Source organism: Pieris rapae, chromosome 19, assembly GCF_905147795.1.
Source record: "Pieris rapae chromosome 19, ilPieRapa1.1, whole genome shotgun sequence".
NCBI classification, from domain to species: Eukaryota; Metazoa; Arthropoda; class Insecta; order Lepidoptera; family Pieridae; genus Pieris; species Pieris rapae.
In genome coordinates this window covers 5,007,265-5,027,726 of record NC_059527.1, presented here as the reverse complement: position 1 = coordinate 5,027,726, position 20,462 = coordinate 5,007,265, and the positions used below count along the sequence as shown (strand labels likewise).

The following is a 20,462-nucleotide window of genomic DNA, read 5'->3' as shown; positions in this document are numbered from 1 at the left end:
ATAAAATCTAAATAGCCTTTCGTCTGTACTGCCAGCTAAGAGCCAAATGGTCTATGCCCAAAACCCGCATCATAATGATACACCCACCTGTTCTCTATGGAAACCGGATAGATCACTATTTGCAGCTGACGCATAGCACCACGGCTTAGTCTTGGCCATAGTCGCAGATTCGCTTTCCGTCGGGGCGGGTCGTCTCTGCAGTTTTAATCTTATATTACTTAACCATTCGTGTTTTGGTTCCAGTGTAGAGCGACCCGATACCTAACCCGATTAGTAGTACTTAATATATTACAATGTTACATTTAAAAAACATAGCCAAGGCTGTGTCACCGCCCCTAAAAAACACAATTCAAAATGAGGGAGTCAATAGCATCTTCAAAATCGCGCCTGCTGCCGTGAATGTTTCTTGCAGAACATACGCGAGCCATGAAATTCCAGACAGGCTCAAAGATATTCCAAACAGTGCTAACCCTCGATTCTTTGACATGGTTGAGTACTTCTTCCACAGGGCGTGCCAAGTTGTGGAAGACCAGCTCGTCGAAGACATGAAGTCGAGAGTACCTATTGAAGAAAAGAAGAAGAAGGTAGCTGGTATTCTAAACATGATGCAGCCTTGCGATCACATTCTTGAAATTCAGTTTCCATTGAGGCGCGATTCTGGTGATTATGAAATGATTCTTGGATACAGAGCCCAACATTCCTCACACAGAACCCCAACTAAAGGAGGTAAGTGATATTTTTATACCTTAGAATACAATTGCTAATAGTTCGTAGATCTTGTAGTCGTTGTTATTAGAATATAATCTATAGAATATATTTATAGCTCGAGAGACACGTGATTGTACAATTTGCTATTACGTAGATAACCAAATTAACAGGACATAACCTGAAAATAATATGCTTTATCCGACAGCTTACCAATTTTATAAATTAGCAAGCTTTTCTAGAAATTATGATATTTTATTTCTACCTACAAAAACCCATCCTGGAAGTATGACATTATGTAGAAGTAGACATCTTAATTAGATATTTACAAAATTCTAATTTTATGCTTTTTTATTGTGACAAGCAAATAAATAAATTACGTATTGAATTACAGAATATATAAAAAACAAAAGTGACTATGATTTGTTTGTTTTTCTATTCACATTTCTTTGTGTAATTAATTCATTTAAAATCAGAAAAATCGTCTCCCTTGCAAATAAAACTGTCATACTATTAATTGTTGATGACGTAAAGGTAAATTTAAGTTAATCTATTCAAATGTAAAATACTTTATATCCCAAGACAGATGTTTTATATAACATGCCGCTATGCGCTTGTATACCTGAGGACTTAAAATCTTACATGTTCGTCTTTAAGTTTTTGATAAATTTTATGTATGTTACGTCTTATATATCGATAAAAAGAGTCGTGCCAGAATGTTTACCTGCTAAATTTCAATATTTACATATCAAGTTACCGTCGCTTCTCGTTTTGTAATAATAAGTTTATCTTCGCATGTTTAATAGTGTGTATGTTTGTTATAACATATGCTAAAGATTCAAAATCTATTCACACTCCGTTGTACGCCGCCAGGCGGTAATTTTTTGTCCGTAATAATTAAACAAAAAAATTGTTTAGATTTCCTGTAATTTTTGCACCTGACGTCATTCCGAGTTTTCAATTTAGTCACGAGGGTTATTGAACTGGAATCTCCCGAGACTTTTTATATTGTATTAATATCTTGTCTGATATGAAGGGCTATTTTATTATTGTGTTTATTATGATTTTCAACTAATCAATTTTGCTAATGATTTATAAAAATGAAACTAATCTAAATATACATGTATAATAAGATGAATTAATAAAGTTATAATAATATTACTTGTAAACGTTTATTTAACTTAAGTATAACGGCATAATAACGTGTTTGCTATGATTGAATTCAAATGAAACTGTCTGTCCCAGAATATTTACTGCTAAATTTATAACGGTTCCTACATTGTGGTACCTATTGGTGTATTATTAGCGAGTACAACATAATTTATAGGTTCACAGTATTCTTTTTAAACTTAATTACAAGAAACCTTTAGTTCTAAACTGATTAAGTAGAGTGTTGTATCAGGTGTAATATCAAACTCAACAATATCTTTATTCATATAGGTAAACATGTACACTTATGAAAATCAAGAAAAACAAATTAAATTCATTGTAAATTTACATTTACTACCAGTTCGCAAGTCAAAGGCGTAGAGCGGGTAAGAAGAACCGGCAAGCAACTTTCCGCCACTCTTTTCAATCGCCAAGTTTTTAATACAAATTGTTTGAACTGGAGCAAATCAATCCCAAGGATTAGGATCATTTAAGTATTCGTCACATTTATAAAAGGCTTTATTAATTAATTTAATTTTAACCGGATCGAATATAAATTATTTATTTACTAAATAATATTTTCGTCGAAGAAAAGCTTCTTAGCTTAGCTTTTCGTACTAATACTAAGTACTTAGGCAGCACATCCACCCGCAATCCGGGCGATACAGGTGTCCATTGGTCGGCGACGGTTAGCAAACGACGCCTTCATTCAAACCTCCTGTTCCTTAAAAAAATGTTAGAGTGAAATTTCCATACTAACGTTAAACGAGGCATTATTATTTAATAGTTTTTGAAATTTCCGAAAGATTTTTGATGAAGCTCAGTGAGATTACGGAACCTGAATAGAACCAAATGCAGTAGACGCGGCTGGTCGCAAAAAATACGACCGTCTGGCCTCAGATGTAATATGCTTCACGTCCCAAGTGGAATTTGAATACTTGATAGGTTGTAAGCTTCATCAACTCGCATTAATAAAATATTTTTTAAAGTATAGAATCTATTTCATTTCATTGTAGTCATTGAGTATATAAAAAATACCGGTTACGGAATATATTTATAGATTTAACCTAGAAGTAAGGGGCTATCAATCAATATGTCTTTTTGCGTAGATAATTATGAAGGATGACGTTTTAATGAACGGAGGTTACAGATTATTCCAATTGTTTACCTACTATTAGACAATTTGACAGTTATCACAAAGAAATAGAGAATTTCAATCGATTCCCTCCACAGGTAACCCAATCATTTAGATTTAGCTAAGGGCAAGTAATAACAACATACAGATGTTAATGTTACGTCGATATTTTTTGTTTTACATCAATCTTGTTTTTTACACTGTGTACACGAAAACAATAATCATATTATTCGCTGATAATAAAGATCTAAAAGCTTAAAGTAACAGACTTTTCAACCTTATCACTTAAAAGCGTTCTCCTCAACCAGCCAACTAAAATGGAGAACTAAAACTAAAGGAAAAGTACAAATTGTATACGTACCTAATAATTCCCAGTTTATTAAGCAGCCACGTGATGGGCTTTTTAAGTGACGCATTCCAACATCTAATTCATTCGTATTTTTTCATAAGTATTACAATTGTTGTTTCGTTGGGAATATACCCCCTAAAGAACCACATGGTATCACGTGTTTGACATCGCACACAACGCCATTCAAATTTTTCACGTAGCTGGCATTATATAATCAGGATTGACGTAATTATCGTCAGAACCACGCCCTCAGAGGAGAATTATAATCGGCAGGTTATAAACTTAGATCTTCATTGCACGTTTACTAAATAAACATGGTTTTACGATGTTGTAATAACAATAAAATAAAGTCTTACAATTAACTTTGCTCGTTGTTTTTATTCTAAAGAAACATGTTCAATGCAATCATTTCGAACCAACTTTGAACCTATAGGAGGTTTACAAGTTAACTTGTTTTTTAAAATACGAATATTAAAAAGCAATACTTCTCATAAGTATAAAGAAAAGAAAATAAACTACGGTAAAATAGTCTCCATAGCTTATATATTCGAGTGAACAGTTGGGTTTGTCATTCATTGTTAAAAATAGAAGACTTGAAAATTTTCTAGTGTAAGACTATTATTAGGCGACTTGGCTCGAATAGAATATCGTTGTTAGTTTCTTTCCACAAATCTCACAGGAAAATATAGCTTAATGACCTCAATTAATAACGGAAGAACAATATAATAAAATAAATAATATAGAAAATACAAAATCTTGCATAAATGGTAAAAGTGCGGGCGAATATAATAGTCTCCGATAGTTGGTTAGGTATTTACTTTTATAAATGAGAAAGTTTGCTATTCTACTTTCATTTAGCATCGTATAATAGGCCGGATACTGATGTTCATTTCATAATCCTTAGTCTTAGTTTAACCTGATTAAATCAATAACATAATTTTTTGGTAAAGAACACGTTAATAGCACTTTATTGTAAAAAGTTTTTTTTTATATTTCAAACATATTTCATAGTTATTTTCTTCCCCAGGTATAAGATTCTCAACAGACGTTACAAGGGATGAAGTTAAGGCTCTTTCTGCATTGATGACATTCAAGTGTGCCTGTGTGGATGTCCCATTCGGTGGTGCCAAAGCTGGTATCAAGATCAACCCTAAAGAATACTCTGAACATGAACTGGAGAAGATTACACGTCGTTTCACCTTGGAGCTCGCCAAGAAGGGCTTCATCGGTAAGTTTTATCTTGAAATACTGTAATCTGTACATTTATAATATGAATGAATTTGCTAGGCTTCTAATATATCGGACGAGATTAGTTGTAGATTTGTATAAATACAAAGGATATTATAGAATTTATTTATTAAATCTATTAAATTACTATCCTAAATGTTGTTTGCAACAACAATTTTATATTATTTATTTGTTAGAAAATGATATTAAACTAAATAAAGCTGTTCTAGATAGTGACACGAGTGTCAATATGTTTTATCTAATTCATTCCATTTCTAAATACTCGAAGTCACGTGTTCAGATTATAAATAGCAACAGTAGTCTGTAACTAAGAGGTGTGGTTATGACGCGCCTCACGTCAATTGCATAACCACGAACTCTTTTCCACAAATATTTAGAATATACATTGTAAGGTATAATCCTATAATCAAAAAGTCACGCCACACACCTACTGATATGACGTCATTGTTGTTATGCAAAGTATCAATTTACTAAAACATTTATGAGAATTGAAATGTAAACAGAATGATAACGTCGTGATAAGTATATGTATCTTATCACTTGATACCTTAGCAACAATTTTCAAAATGTTACCCAACAGTTTTTATCAATATAACTTGTCATATCATAAATTTACCTAAAACCTTATAATTTATATCATACAATATTATTGTTCTGATTAGAAATTTATAATCATACCTATTTTTTTTTTGAAACGCATAAGAAATTATCGTAATCATTTATTATTATTATTGTTTTACCTGTTTGATTATCTGGTGTCAAGTCATGTCAATATAATCTGTTCCTAAGGGCATCTATAAAAAACCTCTAGTCAGTGCCGAACAATTTGAAGCCATAGTTCTACAGTTTACCGGATTTCATCTTTTAATAGAATCATCTGTGCTATTGTTGGGTGCTAAAAAACGTGTGACTAAGCTGATAAAACATTGTAGCCAATTGAACAAATTTAAATAAAATAATACGTTATTTCACAAAACAGATTCATCTACACATAAACATCTAATGGTATAGTCGTAAAACGCTATTAGATTTATTTATATTCTTGATTATTTTCGTAAATATATCTAAATAACTATTGCTAAATGGGATGGAGTTTTCAAACGATTTGTATTTCTATAGAGGATTTCCAATATAACATTTAAAAAATCTGTGGTATCGATATTTTTGTTAATATTCATAGGTCATAGATAATTTATACCTTAGGGAAGGATAACTTATTTTTTACCGTACCTACGTCTTAATCTTTGAATATGTGGTAATATATAGAAGTAAGCAATGTGAGTCATTAAGCGACCAAAAGAAATTCCTTTCTATGATCGTCATTAACACTTGCCCTAAGCAGTAAGCACGTCTAAGCTTTAAAATTCGACGGTGTACGTCACTAAAGGAAAGCTATGTTGCCACATGTTAATATTACACTTCAGACACAAAAAGAAGTCATCATATAGACAGATATTTCTGAGCTATATATCTCACAAAAATTTCCGTTACAGGGCCTGGTGTGGATGTACCAGCCCCCGACATGGGAACAGGGGAACGTGAGATGTCATGGATCGCTGACACATACGCCAAAACCATCGGCTACCAAGACATCAACGCACATGCTTGTGTTACCGGCAAGCCCATTAACCAGGTGCGTAACTTTATAGCCAGTAAAAAAATCTTGGATTAGGATTCATATGTTATATGACATACGTTTGATACAAACTATTTACTTTTCAAAATATATCGACCTGATACAATTAAGTACAAAGCAATTTTTAACTTCAAAATTATAAAATAAACTTGGAATACACAACAAAAAGTAATTGGCGATCGTAATTCGGAAATTTACCTCATATCTAGGTGCAACGTACAGTTTTAATAAAATAATGCGGAAATTATAAGACTTTTATGTTATCTATTGAAATGTAGAAGAAATATTTTTGCATGGTAATCCAATGCTGTGTAACGTAGACTCGCGTACTTAAGCCAATAACGCTGCCATTAATGTGCATAATCTTTAAATCCATCGTCAAAATTAACAACTATGTTTTTAGTAAAACTTATTGCAAAAATAATGTATAAACGCATATGCGATTTCACACTATAATTTGTCCATAAAATTCCAAGAAGCATGAAATCTAATCAACTTTTTATAACCGTTCTGGAATTCGTAATTTTTAGTCAATCTCTCAAACTGTTTTGTTCCAAACTTATTACAAAACGAAATCATGTTTTGTTCAAAAGCAAATCTAGAAAGGAAAGTTGATTGCGATAAGCCCCTCAATTTTTATCAAGTTATTTATAGTGATTACTGCATCGCGATTTAAATAAAATTTTCTAGACACGTTTTGATAACACATGATCAATATTTTCCGTTCGTCTTCTAATTTGAGTGTCTATGGTCAAGTATTTAGGTTTTCCTTGTGTCTTAACCATTAAGGCATCAACCACAGAAACCTGGTTACATGCAGATTTATAGAATACTGAAGTTTTACAATGGCAAATAACAAATAATTGAAATGTGTGTGCTGTCTGTGGTTGGCAAGCTCATTAAAATCGAATATACAATATTATTCTTTACTCAACGTGTCGAGTCTTTTCACCAATCATGATGTTTAGTTTTATATTACGAAGTACCTTGTGTCCAGTTGGCATAAATTAAAGCCATTAATAAAAAAAATAAACTTGTTTGTGGTACAAAAATTTTGCATATAGAAACAATCAGGGCTCTGTATTTAAACGGACGTTCCTTATCGGGTAGACTATGGACTGGATACAAACAATTTAATCAATCTATCGATAACTTAAAAGTCTTATCATTTCTGCACTTGAGACGTTAAATTTATTCATAATACTGTTTTTTATTAACTAAATTTAATTAGCACTAGCCTACGTTAGCTCTTTAGGTAAACAAAATATTTAAGATATCGTTCAAAATAATTTTCGGGGAAACTATTGTTCTACCCGATTATAAAGCCGAAACTTTATGCCCTAAATATGGCCCTTTTAAAATATGTATGAACACAAAATAATTTAAATTTTTCATGTGGTCTCCTTTATATTATGAATAGGTATAATGCCTGAAGTTCACTTAACGATGTTTTTCATACTTTCTGTAGCGCTAATATTTTGCTAAACAAATAGCGAAGCGCCGTTATCTTGTCGTTAAAAACGCTTATCTCAATTTGATATTGACCTCTAAAATCGTACTTTTTTAAAAAGATACAGATAAGTAAAAGTATTATCTTGAAACATTTGTATTCAGTTCCGAACGCGAAATTTGGGTTCCAATTTGTTTTTATACCTAGAGCCTCTAGGCCACAGATAAAAAAAATTGGTGACTCAAATACTTATAAAACCAATTTTGTTTCTGTCTGTCTTAAAGCTCCCATGCTACGTATATATTTTTCCTTTATCGCTTGGCGCGAAAAGCGTTAAACACCTGCATTAAAGAGAGTACATAATGAACCTGAATTTCTAGGGTGGTATCCACGGAAGAGTATCTGCTACCGGCAGGGGAGTGTTCCACGGCCTCGAGAACTTCATCAACGAAGCTAACTACATGAGCATGATTGGTATGTTTATAGATTTCTCTTCTTAGATAAACACATATGTTGCTACCATACTGTTTGTTTCTACTGTTGACCAATCACGGAATACTTCCTATTTTAGTTTTTACACAAAATTTCATGTAAATGTAAGGTAAGTTTATAATTTTATAATAACGGATTCGTCCTGTTCTATTCCGTTTCGGAACTTCACTCCCTGTTCTATTAAAAAAATATATATACAATCTATATATATCTGATATAAAACTGATAATAATATTATAGAAATACTAATTGGGCTTCCATGATGCAGTAGATATATGCTAAAATATACCAATGATTACTGAAAAGCTATATTCAAAATGTTAAGTAATTTAAGTGGTGTAGTGTAATCACTCATGTCAAAAAGATACAACGTTATATAAATAATTAGCAATCTCCTGTTGAGGCATATAAAAAATTTTAAAGATTAAAAACGTTTTACTATTGGTAATAAAGAAATGCGCAGTTTTATGAGAACAATTTAGATGAAGATTTACTAATTTTATTATTAAACGTCGTATTCATAAATCTGTGAATTAACATGTTAACTAACTATGGATTATAGTAATAAACGATGCCTTTATAACGGCTAATAATAATTTACTTGTCAAGGATCTTAGTAAGTGGAAATATTAATTGTGATTGGTCATTTGTGTTTAGACAAGTCATTTAATCTGTAGTTTTGCTTATTCTGATTTCTGTGGCTATTTTAATTAACTCTTTTATCTATGATTTCTATTTCACACTCAAGGTCAAAGACAACGTAACGTTATCAAGTAATAGATCTATATTAAAGTAGCCTTTAAAAAATTAACATAAAAAACGGTTGTAGCATTACTTATTTCTTCTTCTTCAGGTACGACCCCAGGTTGGGGCGGTAAGACATTCATTGTACAAGGTTTCGGTAACGTGGGACTTCACACTTGCCGATACCTCGTCCGTGCCGGGGCTACTTGCATTGGTATCATTGAACACGATGGAGCCATCCACAACCCAGACGGTATTGACCCCAAGGTAAGAACTGCCGTAAAAATTAATTACAATACAATAGAAATGTTCATTATATTCCCGCTTGATTTGTTTATCTTAGACGGAGGACCTGGTTTAATTACCGGCGATACAATTATTTGTATTACATTGTTAGGAAACAACCTGGACGCAATTGTTCGATACCCTCAAACTGTACTTGAAAACGATTAAATATTTTCTATATTAAAGTTTTATGAACTGGAAAATGCGAAAATTTAAATAACCAATACTGAGGTTATTAGCAATTCATTTAATATGGATAATTAAAAGTAATAAAAAAAATTTCATCAGACAGCTTTCACATAGTTAACTTATGTATAAATATTAATAACATTGAATAAACATGATTAACCTCAATTGTGTCTACCGGTTAATTTAGGATTAATTTAACTGTTACACCTAATTTAGAGCAGGATAAATTTTAACCTAAACATTGACTTTTTGGTCTGTATGGCTTTTAATACTCAAAATGAAATATATTATTCCTGTCCGGATTTTTTAATCATATACAGCCTTTTTAAACTGAAATACACTACAGGGAAATCGGTTTTATGGGTGCCATATTTATATAGCGAATCTTTCGAACTCTCTGCCAGCTTTCTTTCATCTTAGTTCTTTTTTCTTGCTTTCTTAACTTTGCTGAAAATGCGTTCGTGAATCTAATCCGTTGTTATCTTAATATTTTTTTTTTTAAATAGTGTAGTATATCTGTCAAGAACTCAGTCGTGATAGCAACGTTTTTTCCATTCATCACTCAAATTAATCTTATCGAAGCTGATATCAAATTGATAAAAAAATAATAAGGATAGAAACTGATTAGCTTATCATACGATTACTGAAGTACCTACTTGATTATTTATTTATTAATACGACTAATTTGATTCAGTCAAGTAGTTTAGAATATAAATTCTATGTAGAAAATAAACCTACTTATTGCTTCCGAGATAGGCTTGTCATTCTTTACAGTATTAAGTAGCGTTTAGAATGAAATTGATAAATATGTATATAATAATTCATTGAATTACCAACTAAAATCAATATTCGGTATTGTAAGTAAAACCCCCATCATGATTTAGCGTATAAAATAATGACGTTTAATGATAATGAGGGGGGGGGGGTTTCTTGTGTTAACTATGGTAACAATTTAATAGATCACATTTGACATCTGTTAAGTTTCATAGTGGGCTAAACATCGATTAAAGAATGAATCGGTCTGACCACAGTGCTTAGATATTTATGATAGTTTATCAGTTACCAGACCACCTATCACAGTCTTGACATAAAATCACTTTTTGACAGGGGGAACAAGGGCGACCACTTTTGCACAGGAGTGACCCACTCATGTAAGAAAATGCTCACGTGATACAGCGTGAAACAACGTTTCCATACAAATTCGTTTGGCGTTAATGGGTCTCGCCTTCCAAATGTTGTCATCTCAAAACCCTGGTTGGGAATTCAGGAGTGATCTTAGTAAAACCTATGACTTTGGTCCGAAGCGATTTAGATATAATTTCATGAGGGTTTTTCAATGTTTTAGAAATAAATAAAGATTGTGTGAATGATTCAATTGTTAATACTTAGTCTGGCCATAAATACTGATACAGTTAAAAATAAACAAAATGTTACATTTTAATTTGGAATCTGTTATTTTTATATGATTGTCCATTAAGTTTTCTCATTTTGGCGCCAATACTTTGTAGAATATTTTGCTATATTAAAATGCAGTGGGGTGATGAAGAGAACCGAATCGCTGTGATTGCATTACCAAAGTAAGTATAAAGCTAAATGCACATTTTAAAACTCTCCATACGCTTGGTATTTGTAAAATATTTCAGTACTGGGCTATTAATAGGTACAATGAGACCTCCTCTATTTGTGACAGAAAAATATCTGGCCTTCCACGTAGTCTTCTTAAGAAAAAGGTGGTCAAAGCAGTAAGGGAAAGAATTCGGAGAAATCCTGTCCGAAAGCAAAAGATTTTATCTCGGGAGACAAAGATAGCACATAGAACCATGTTGCGTTTTTTAAAAGATGACTAAGGACTTGTAGCCTATAAGAGACGTTCTGGTCATTTCTTAAATGATAATTTAAAAAAGAATAGGGTGATAAATCGAAAAAATTACTGAAGCGGTACGCAAAGAGTGGACACAGAAAAATTGTGTTTACGGATGAGAATTTTTTTTACAATCGAGCAACATTTTAACAAACAAAATGACTGTATTTATGCTCAAAGCTCTAAGGAAGCTTCCCAATAAGTCGACAGAGTGTAACCTGGGCACTATCCGACTTCAGTGATGGTTAAGTGGGGTATTAGCTATGAAGGAGTGACTGAGTCATACTTTTGTGAAAAAGGTATCAAAACTTTGGCACAAGTGTATCAAGATACCATCCTTGAGAAGGTAGTGAAGCCATTTAATAACACCATTTTCAATAACAAAGAATGGTCCTTCCAACAAGTCTCGGCAACGGGTCATAAAGCTCGGTCTACGCAGTCTTGGTTGAAAATGAACGTTTCGGACTTCATCAGCGCTGAAGACTTGCCGTCGTCTAGTCCCGATCTTAATCCGCTAGATTATGATTTATGGTCAGTTTTAGAGAGTATGGCTTACTCTAAACGGCATAATAATTTGGAGGCCCTAAGACAATCCTTACGATTGGCAGTGAAGATTTTTCCCATGGAAAGAGTGCGTGCTTCTATCGATAACTGGCCTCAACGTTTTAAGGACTGTATCGCACCCAATGGAGACCACTTCGAATAAGCTTTTTATATTATAAATTGTTTTTTATTTATGTATTAAACTAACACACTGTAAAAGTAATAAATGTTATTTGCAACAGAAAAAAAAATTTTTTTCTTTGTTTCAGTATTTATGGCAAGACTAGGTATATAATAATAATAATTACAAAAAGATGAAACCATTACTTCCCTTTTACGATAGCCTATCAACCGCTAAATGAAATTAACACTCCAAAGCGGCAGATTAGTTTATTATCACAAGCAGGTTAGACATACAGTAGACAGCCTTGTACTGCATGTACAAACCACGTAGTTAACAATATACCGGGCGCTTGTATCAAATATTTGCTGTAATAATGTTGTTCATAATGCGAACAATGTTATTTAGAAATAATAATACTCTAAAATATTTTATCATTTATTTGTTTTGACTTCAGTTAAAAAAGATTATATAGGTCAAATGTTATTTAAACGAAGAAAAATATTGTGAATCATAAAAATGAAATTATATAACAGATCATGGTTTATATTACAACGGCCTTCAGAAATTTGTTTGTTTAGAAAAGTTTATTGTATTTGTTATTTATAAAAAAAAGTCAGTGGCGCTACAACCTCTTTAGGTCTTGGCCTCAGATTTCTGAATCTGTTTCATGATCATTGGTGCACAGCCGGGGATTGAACCTACGACCTCAAGTATGAGAGTCGCACGCTGAAGCCACTAGGCCAACGCCGCCATTTGTTATTTATACTACGGACTAAACAATGATCGAAAATACTTTGGTTTAGAATTTGCACGGTTAATTACACATAGCGGTGTAGGTAGGCAATGGAAAAACTAAAATGAATAATAAAAAGTCGCATAGTCAAGCAAGAAAATATTTTGTTATTTTTTGCTCGACATTCACTCTACCCGCGATTTTAACCTAATGGTCTGCAGACTGACCTAAGCACTAGACGGACCGTTATTTTATCTACAAATAAAATTTTAGATCGCGTTTTTGCCTGAAAATAATCGCAACGAATATTTGACTAGAACTTTCTAATTAAGAGAAGATTCACATTTAATGTTGAGTATTCAAATGCAAGTTGTTTGTATCGTATTTATTTATTCCAGGCTCTTGAAGACTACAGGATCGAGAACGGAACTATTGTGGGATTCCCTGGCGCCAAACCATACGAAGGCGAGAACATGTTGTATGAGAAATGTGATATCCTCGTTCCAGCTGCTGTTGAGCAGGTCATCCACAAGGAAAACGCCCACAAAATCCAGGCTAAGGTTGGTTCTTAGGACTTGGATAATTTTAGAAGTTGCCAAAAGTTTGTTGGCTTTTTCTCTCACAGCTTTTGAACCTTAAGACGACCGTAAATGATTACCATATATTTTGTATTTACACATTTTTCTTTTTTTTCTAACCATTAGTTTTTATATATTGCCTTCTACAATAAAATGTTAAAGCAATACAATACAAAACAACATTTTCAGTAAACTGCATTTGACGGTTAAGTCATTATTAATTCATTTGACTTTGGTAAACCCGTAGAATAAAAATGGCATTTAATTGACAATTGACCTTTATTTATTTATTTATTTATTTAAATGACATTTCCTTGACAGACTTGACAGTTTTGACAGTATGTTTATTTTTAGATAATCGCTGAAGCTGCCAACGGACCGACCACCCCAGCGGCCGACAAGATCTTGATCGACCGAAACATTTTGGTGATCCCCGACCTCTACATCAACGCCGGTGGTGTGACGGTCTCATTCTTCGAGTGGCTGAAGAACCTCAACCACGTCTCATACGGACGTCTCACGTTCAAATACGAGAGGGAATCCAACTACCATCTCTTAGGTATGCTGTTTTAATAAAACAATCCTTTGGGCTACAGATTAGTTCATGTTTCATCACTTATGACATACAGATGAGTGTGATGAATCGTAACACAAAGCAATTTACATGGCACATTAAAATAACACATGAAAAATAGAAAAATTCTTATTACTAAATAAATTAGTTTAGTTAATTATTATATAATTTAATTCTGTTTATGGTTTCTAATAGGCAACATAGCTTTCTTGATCTAGGAAATAATTTTTAAATCGATAATTTGAGTTTTTAATATTTAATAAGAATAATTAAATATTATCGATTAAAGGTAAGGTCACCAAATAATTCTACTATATGTATTTTTTTTACAGAATCCGTACAAGAGTCGCTTGAACGTCGTTTCGGTCGCGTCGGAGGTCGTATCCCGGTAACTCCCTCAGAATCCTTCCAGAAGAGGATCTCTGGTGCCTCTGAGAAGGACATTGTACACTCGGGTCTCGACTACACCATGGAGAGATCCGCTAGGGTCAGTATTTAAAAAATGTTTTTTTTTTGCTTAGTTATGGAAAAAACTTACGGTAACATCACAGGATAATTATTATCTAGCAAAAATGTTTAAAATGTATGCTTTAAATGTAACCTATCGCAAAATATGTTTTTTTACCTACAAATTTCAAAAACTTCAGTATACTGGCACTTGAATTGCCTTAAATTATAAGTCTCCTTTTATTTAAATCATTCATTGTCATTAAAATTAAATACTTATAATTTTTATTATTATATTGTCATTAAAAAATCATTCCTAGTCATAAAATTTATAAGTATTAAAAAAGTCTGTAACAAAATATTTTTAATATTATGAATGTGTATAAATAATGGCCATGGGCAGGGATAGTGGGAAAAGACTGGAGGAGTGTTACTAATGTATTATTTTTTTTACAATTCAGGCCATTATGAAGACAGCCATGAAGTTCAACCTAGGACTGGACCTGAGAACAGCAGCGTACGCCAACTCCATAGAAAAGATTGTCACAACGTACGCAGACGCCGGTCTCGCGTTCTAATACGAATTTATTTATTTGCATTTCAAGACAATTAGCCTTTGCACCTATTCACAGTATTTTATTTGGAATCGCTTATACCTTGTTAAACTTTTAAGCGAAAATGTGACTTTTCCATTTGTAACGTCTTGGTTTTTGAAATAAATTGTTTTACCGTTTAATGTTCTTTTTTTTACTTACGTTGTGGTTTCCTACAAATGCTCTTGCAGAATACAGTGATCTTTGTTTTTAAATGCTCCTCTAGATAATCCAGATAATCATCAACTCGGTAGCAGTTGTACAGATTAGACGTATTGTTTATTATTAGTATAATGTCCCCAAATATGAACAAGTGATGAGAACTTACGTTTAGAAGAAATCATCTAACTTGAAATACGTAAAAAAATAGTTTATTTCCGGTTCGAGCAGTTACACATATTTATTCTTAATATTATAGTTAAAATAGCATTATTATTATTATTCAGGCTCCGGATCCGGAGATCCGGCTATAGAGGTATAATTTTTGTGAATGAACTATAACTAATATATCACTTTTATAAAAATAAGGAATGTGTAGAAGCTTGATTCAGTTTTAATATAAGAATACAAATTTCACGAAAAAAAAATTTCACAAGAAAAGTAAAAATTTTGGTCCATACTACAAAGTCAAAAGAGGAATTTGAATTTGCGTCAATTTAAGTTTGGGAATGGACTGAATGAGATTGAAAAGACTGATTCGAATATTTTAATATTATAATAATTTTATAGATTCTGTAAATATCCCCGTCCTAATGTAAAATAATAACATTCTATATTACCCATAGATTTGATTTTCTTTTAAATACAGGAGAATGTCAGGCCTTATTCTGTGACGGATTGAAAACATTTCGTTTTTTGGAATTATTATCATATTCTTTCTTTTATTGAAGTATATCGTTCGCAATAGAATTTTTAAAATTCAATTAAAGTTAAAATATGCGATCGCAGCCGAACAACGTCACGTTTCCCATATGTGTGATGTGTTGATTAATAAACGTCAATGTCATAGTCAAAAATGGTAGAGAAGCGCTAGTAATTCTGAGTCCTGATTAATGATTATAATCGTAGGGAAATAATCATAATTTTGTATTTTCATGTGCCGTAGAAATTCTATATTATTAAAGAGAAAATGTTTGCTATGCCTTTGATATATGTCCTTTTACTACTACTAACTGATAGTGTATTTTCAAAGAGTGTTGAACTTACTTTCGAATTACCAGATAGCGCTGAAGAATGTTTTTACCAAGACATAGAAAAGGATATCTCTGCTTCCTTGGAATACCAGGTAATTATTTAGAAATCTGTTAGGAATTTCCCATGTCATGTCCTGTGTTAATATTCTATTATCACTTCAATGCCTAGTGTAATTGTTTAATTTTCTTAATGTGGCGTTAAATCATATTCACAAACATCACGATAACCGATTGTTTGACTTTACATTACTGTTTATCTTTCAAGGTTATAACTGGTGGCCAATATGATGTTGATGTCAAAATAGAAGGTCCTAATAAGCAAATAATTTATCAACAACAAAAGATGCAATATGATTCTCATCAATTTACAGCCCAATATACAGGTTGGTTATTAGCAAAATTATACAAAATTGACATGGGTATGCCAATATAAACATAGAGAACACATTAATGTGGATTTTAAATTCATTCATTCATTTGAATACCTATATGTAAGAGTAAAATCTAAAATGAGGAGCTTCTAGAAACATAAGGAAAAAGGAAAGGAAGGGACCTTAGTGATTTCAGATAAGAATGTTAGCTGCCTATTGTGTATAGTGAATTAAAAATATAATTATGTTAATTTCACATGCAGGATTGTTTTTTAATTCTCCTCTATTACAAACTGAATTTTTAAATTTTCAGGTGTATATAAGGTGTGTTTCAGTAATGAGTTCAGTACATTTTCCCATAAACTTGTATATATGGAACTTAATGTTGGACCTGAAACACCTCTGCCAGGAGTTGGTGACCATGCTACTGTCCTTACACAGGTATTAAACTTGATGGCCTTCACTTAACTTTCATATTGTATAATTAAGAAATACAACAATTGATACTTGATACAATTCAATATATTCTTAATTGAATGATCTATTAGTACTCTTATTTTAATGCATAACACTTATTTAATTATTCATTATATTTAGTTAGTTTTTAATATGGTATATATTTTAAAACTAGCAGTACTATAATTGTGTTACTCTTTTAGCTTGAGACATCAGCGGAAGAAATCCATTCAGCTCTAAATAGAATTATTGATCATCAAACTCACCATCGATTAAGGGAAGCTCAGGGTCGTAAAAGAGCAGAGGACTTAAATGAAAGAGTATTTTGGTGGTCTATTGGAGAAACACTTGCTATTTTCTGTGTAACATTTGCACAAGTTATGATCTTAAAGAACTTCTTCAGTGATCGACCATCACTATATAAATAATTATTAGTTTAATAGGATATTTAATATATTTCATGTGGTAATGTGTACAATAGTTTTATTTTAAAAACCAATGAACTTGATTAATATAATTTTATGTTATTGTAATATGTCACAAACATACTGCAATGTTATTCCTGTTTTGTTATAGAAAGCGCAATTTCAATTGTTTTCATTAAAATTTTAAAACTATGGTTGTTGTGCATTGTTTTGAAAAATCCTTTAACTTTTAGCTAACACAATTGTATAATTTGTGTTCTTATTGTAACTGAAAACAAACAACATTTATATATTATGTTTATTATTTTAATTAATAAAATACATTTGTATAAAAACTTTTGAATAATCTTAATTGCATCAAGTTTAATTTTAATACATGCTCCATAATTTTATTATTTTTCTTATATAATGTATTAAATTAAAAGATTTTCATTACATGTAAAAAATAGAACTTGATGTCCCCCTAAGAAATTAAATTTTTAAAACAAAACTAGTAAAGCAAACACTCCATTTACTAATGCACAAGGATAAGCAATTAGAGGTCTTTGTTCAGAATCTCCTGACATAGTAACAAACAATCTGCTTGCTGATAATGCTGACCATATAACAGCTACCGCTGATAATGATAAACCTATTCCTCCCTCTAGGGAAATGAAAATGCCTAGCCCTGCCAAAGCAACCATTGGTAACATACAGTATCCTAGAACACTGGCAACACATAAAATAGTAAACACACCTTCAGTGCGACTCATAAGGGAGAGCAAAAAGTACATCAATATTACAGACATCATTGACAATCCATATACATAACCAAAATGTGCCTTATTACCCGCAAGGAATAGACAGACCGCCAACGCTAAGCAGAATGCAATTGGTCCCGCTATGTCTGTATCTCGCAATAGAAAGTTTGCATCATCTGCCTTAGATTGTCCATGAAATGGATTTAGAACAGCCAGTGTTTTTTCAAGTATTCTGTCTGGATATATTTCTAACTCATCAAGCAATGGTGGCTCATCAAATTCTGAAGTTGCTGTAACAGGTTCTCCTGGTATTGGGGCAGGCGTAAATAAGCTTGGGTTGTAATATTGATTATTATTAGGTGGATTATTCTGGCTCTCACCATAAGAAAAGTTTTGATGTTCTGGAGCAAATGTCTGAAAATCTACAAAAACACGTTATAACTACCTCACTAAATGAAGTTATTTAAGACAAATTATTATTTATATTATTATGAAGGATTTACCTAGATTCTGAGATGCATCGCCAAAAGAATTTGAATTATTAAAGGAATAATTTTGACTGTTTTCAGGAGGCTGCCAAGAATAGTCGTTTGTATTTTGGAAGGAAGACATTGTGAATTCCTTGGAATATCCACCAACGTTAATTAAATAGTACGTTTACAAATAAAATATTATATGAATGATTAATAGGACTTCGATTGCATTTTATGCAATATTTTGAATTTCTCCTAATATCAAAAGATCATTTTTCAAGCGTCACGTCATCTATAATGACAATTGACACATTTCGTCAAAGTTACTAGTGGGATATCACTGTACCAATATTTTCAATAAAGATTATAAACGTTCGCTGAGTGGTAACATCGCGTATTATCTTGGTAACATAGCCCTATTTGGCGAATATCTTTTAAAATATTGTTTTTGAGAAAAGCGTTGATATAATTATTTTCGACATTCACCAGTCTCAATAAAAATATTATTTATTTATTTTGTATAATTATTTATGTCGACAGTCGTGTTGGCCAAGGCCCTTGAAGCTTCTGCGCCCAACTCTTATTCTTGAGGTCATAGGTTCTACCCAGACTGAGCAACAATAGACTTTCAACGTACTGTTAGGACATGGAATTAAAATGCCTTTTAAAAAATAGGATTTAATTAAAATAGAAAATGCGATACAAAAATTAGACAACCGCTCTCATAGAATTATGCGGGCAGACTGACTCATGACGCTAGCGACCTAATCCTCTGAAAGTCTGCATTGATGATGCAGATCACTACTTAGAATTATAGCTAACAATCTAGGGGTGTAACACTACGCATCTAAGACTCCCTTATACGATGAAGGAAACATCCAAAACTCTACATGTACCGGACAGATGGGTAATCACCAACTTGTATATGAAATGAAAATCATCAAAGAAACAGATGCGATCTGAAGCCAAGACCGATATAAGGTTGTAGCGCCACTGGATTATTATTAGAGATGAAACGGATATTCCGTATCCGGTGGCCTATATACTATACTATCCGGATAACTAACTACTAGGCCGGCACACACTGCTGCAAGGCGCTGAACGATAGATTTTGGCAAACTTTGTTAAATTTGGTTATTATTTGGCATTAACTGCCCACCAAGAATAAGGGTCATGATTGCGATCAATTCGCACTCATGTGAGATAAAAATCCAGCTCACAGATTATCACGTTTTTTTTCTTCACGTTGTACCTGGTCAGTATTGTTTTCATTTGCTATCTCATCAAAACAATCCCAAAACGTCAACTCAAATTTATTCATGTATGTAACAAAATGAACACTTATGAACGTCAAAAAATAAATATACATTGAATGCTTTACTGCCAGTTCTCATACCAAAGGCGTAGAACGGAAGAGAAGAACTAGAAGAACAATATCAAACACCCCCAAATAGTTAGTTTTGAATCTCGGGTCTAAGTAAGTTGCAACCAAGTACTTTGAGTCTTGATATATACGAGTAAAAACGAGTTTCTAATTCAGCTTTAACGAGGTTCGCATATGTGATAAATCAGAACTTCTTTGCTCAGTTTTATCTAGGTATTTTTTTTAAAGCAGTAACGTGTGGTATAACTTCCGACACGCAGGATAGTCCAAAACTTGTTATTGTAGTAATTTCCTCGAAGGGATTTAATACATTTATATACTACTCCATTAAACTCCACTGTTGAGCTGACAAATTTATGAGAGTTGTGATCAGCAACATACAATGATATGCACCGCTATTGTTTTAACAAACGTTCAATCATGTAAAAGTAGAATTCCACCTGGTGCTAATATCTTGCACTAACTGATGCTCGGGTAAACTTAGTTTTTTTTTAATTGCCAACAGTTTTTCTTGAGCTAAGCCCCAGTGATTGATGTGTGCGATATATCAAACGGCTAAGTTCCGCCGGATATCCGGTATCCGGC

General features: G+C 32.5%; 3 protein-coding genes across 3 annotated transcripts; 2 read left to right on the top strand and 1 right to left on the bottom strand.

Annotated features, from left to right (window-relative positions):
• Window positions 1-134: 134 nt before the first annotated feature.
• On the top strand, window positions 135-14,978 carry LOC110995262 (glutamate dehydrogenase, mitochondrial). Its single transcript, XM_022262337.2, has 9 exons — window positions 135-726; window positions 4,366-4,566; window positions 6,080-6,219; window positions 8,053-8,146; window positions 9,018-9,175; window positions 13,042-13,203; window positions 13,576-13,780; window positions 14,128-14,282; window positions 14,704-14,978. The coding sequence occupies exons 1-9, from the start codon at window positions 294-296 to the stop codon at window positions 14,818-14,820; spliced, it is 1,665 nt and encodes a 554-aa protein (XP_022118029.1). The 5' UTR covers window positions 135-293; the 3' UTR covers window positions 14,821-14,978.
• An 853-nt stretch (window positions 14,979-15,831) lies between these two features.
• On the top strand, window positions 15,832-17,328 carry LOC110995279 (transmembrane emp24 domain-containing protein 3). Its single transcript, XM_022262358.2, has 4 exons — window positions 15,832-16,120; window positions 16,294-16,411; window positions 16,713-16,840; window positions 17,059-17,328. Exons 1-4 carry the CDS (start codon window positions 15,965-15,967, stop codon window positions 17,281-17,283), a joined length of 627 nt encoding a protein of 208 aa, XP_022118050.1. The 5' UTR covers window positions 15,832-15,964; the 3' UTR covers window positions 17,284-17,328.
• On the bottom strand, window positions 17,322-18,798 carry LOC110995278 (protein YIPF5). Its single transcript, XM_022262357.2, has 2 exons — window positions 18,524-18,798; window positions 17,322-18,442 (listed from the first exon to the last, which is right to left on the bottom strand). The coding sequence occupies exons 1-2, from the start codon at window positions 18,630-18,632 to the stop codon at window positions 17,760-17,762; spliced, it is 792 nt and encodes a 263-aa protein (XP_022118049.1). The 5' UTR covers window positions 18,633-18,798; the 3' UTR covers window positions 17,322-17,759.
• Window positions 18,799-20,462: the final 1,664 nt, after the last annotated feature.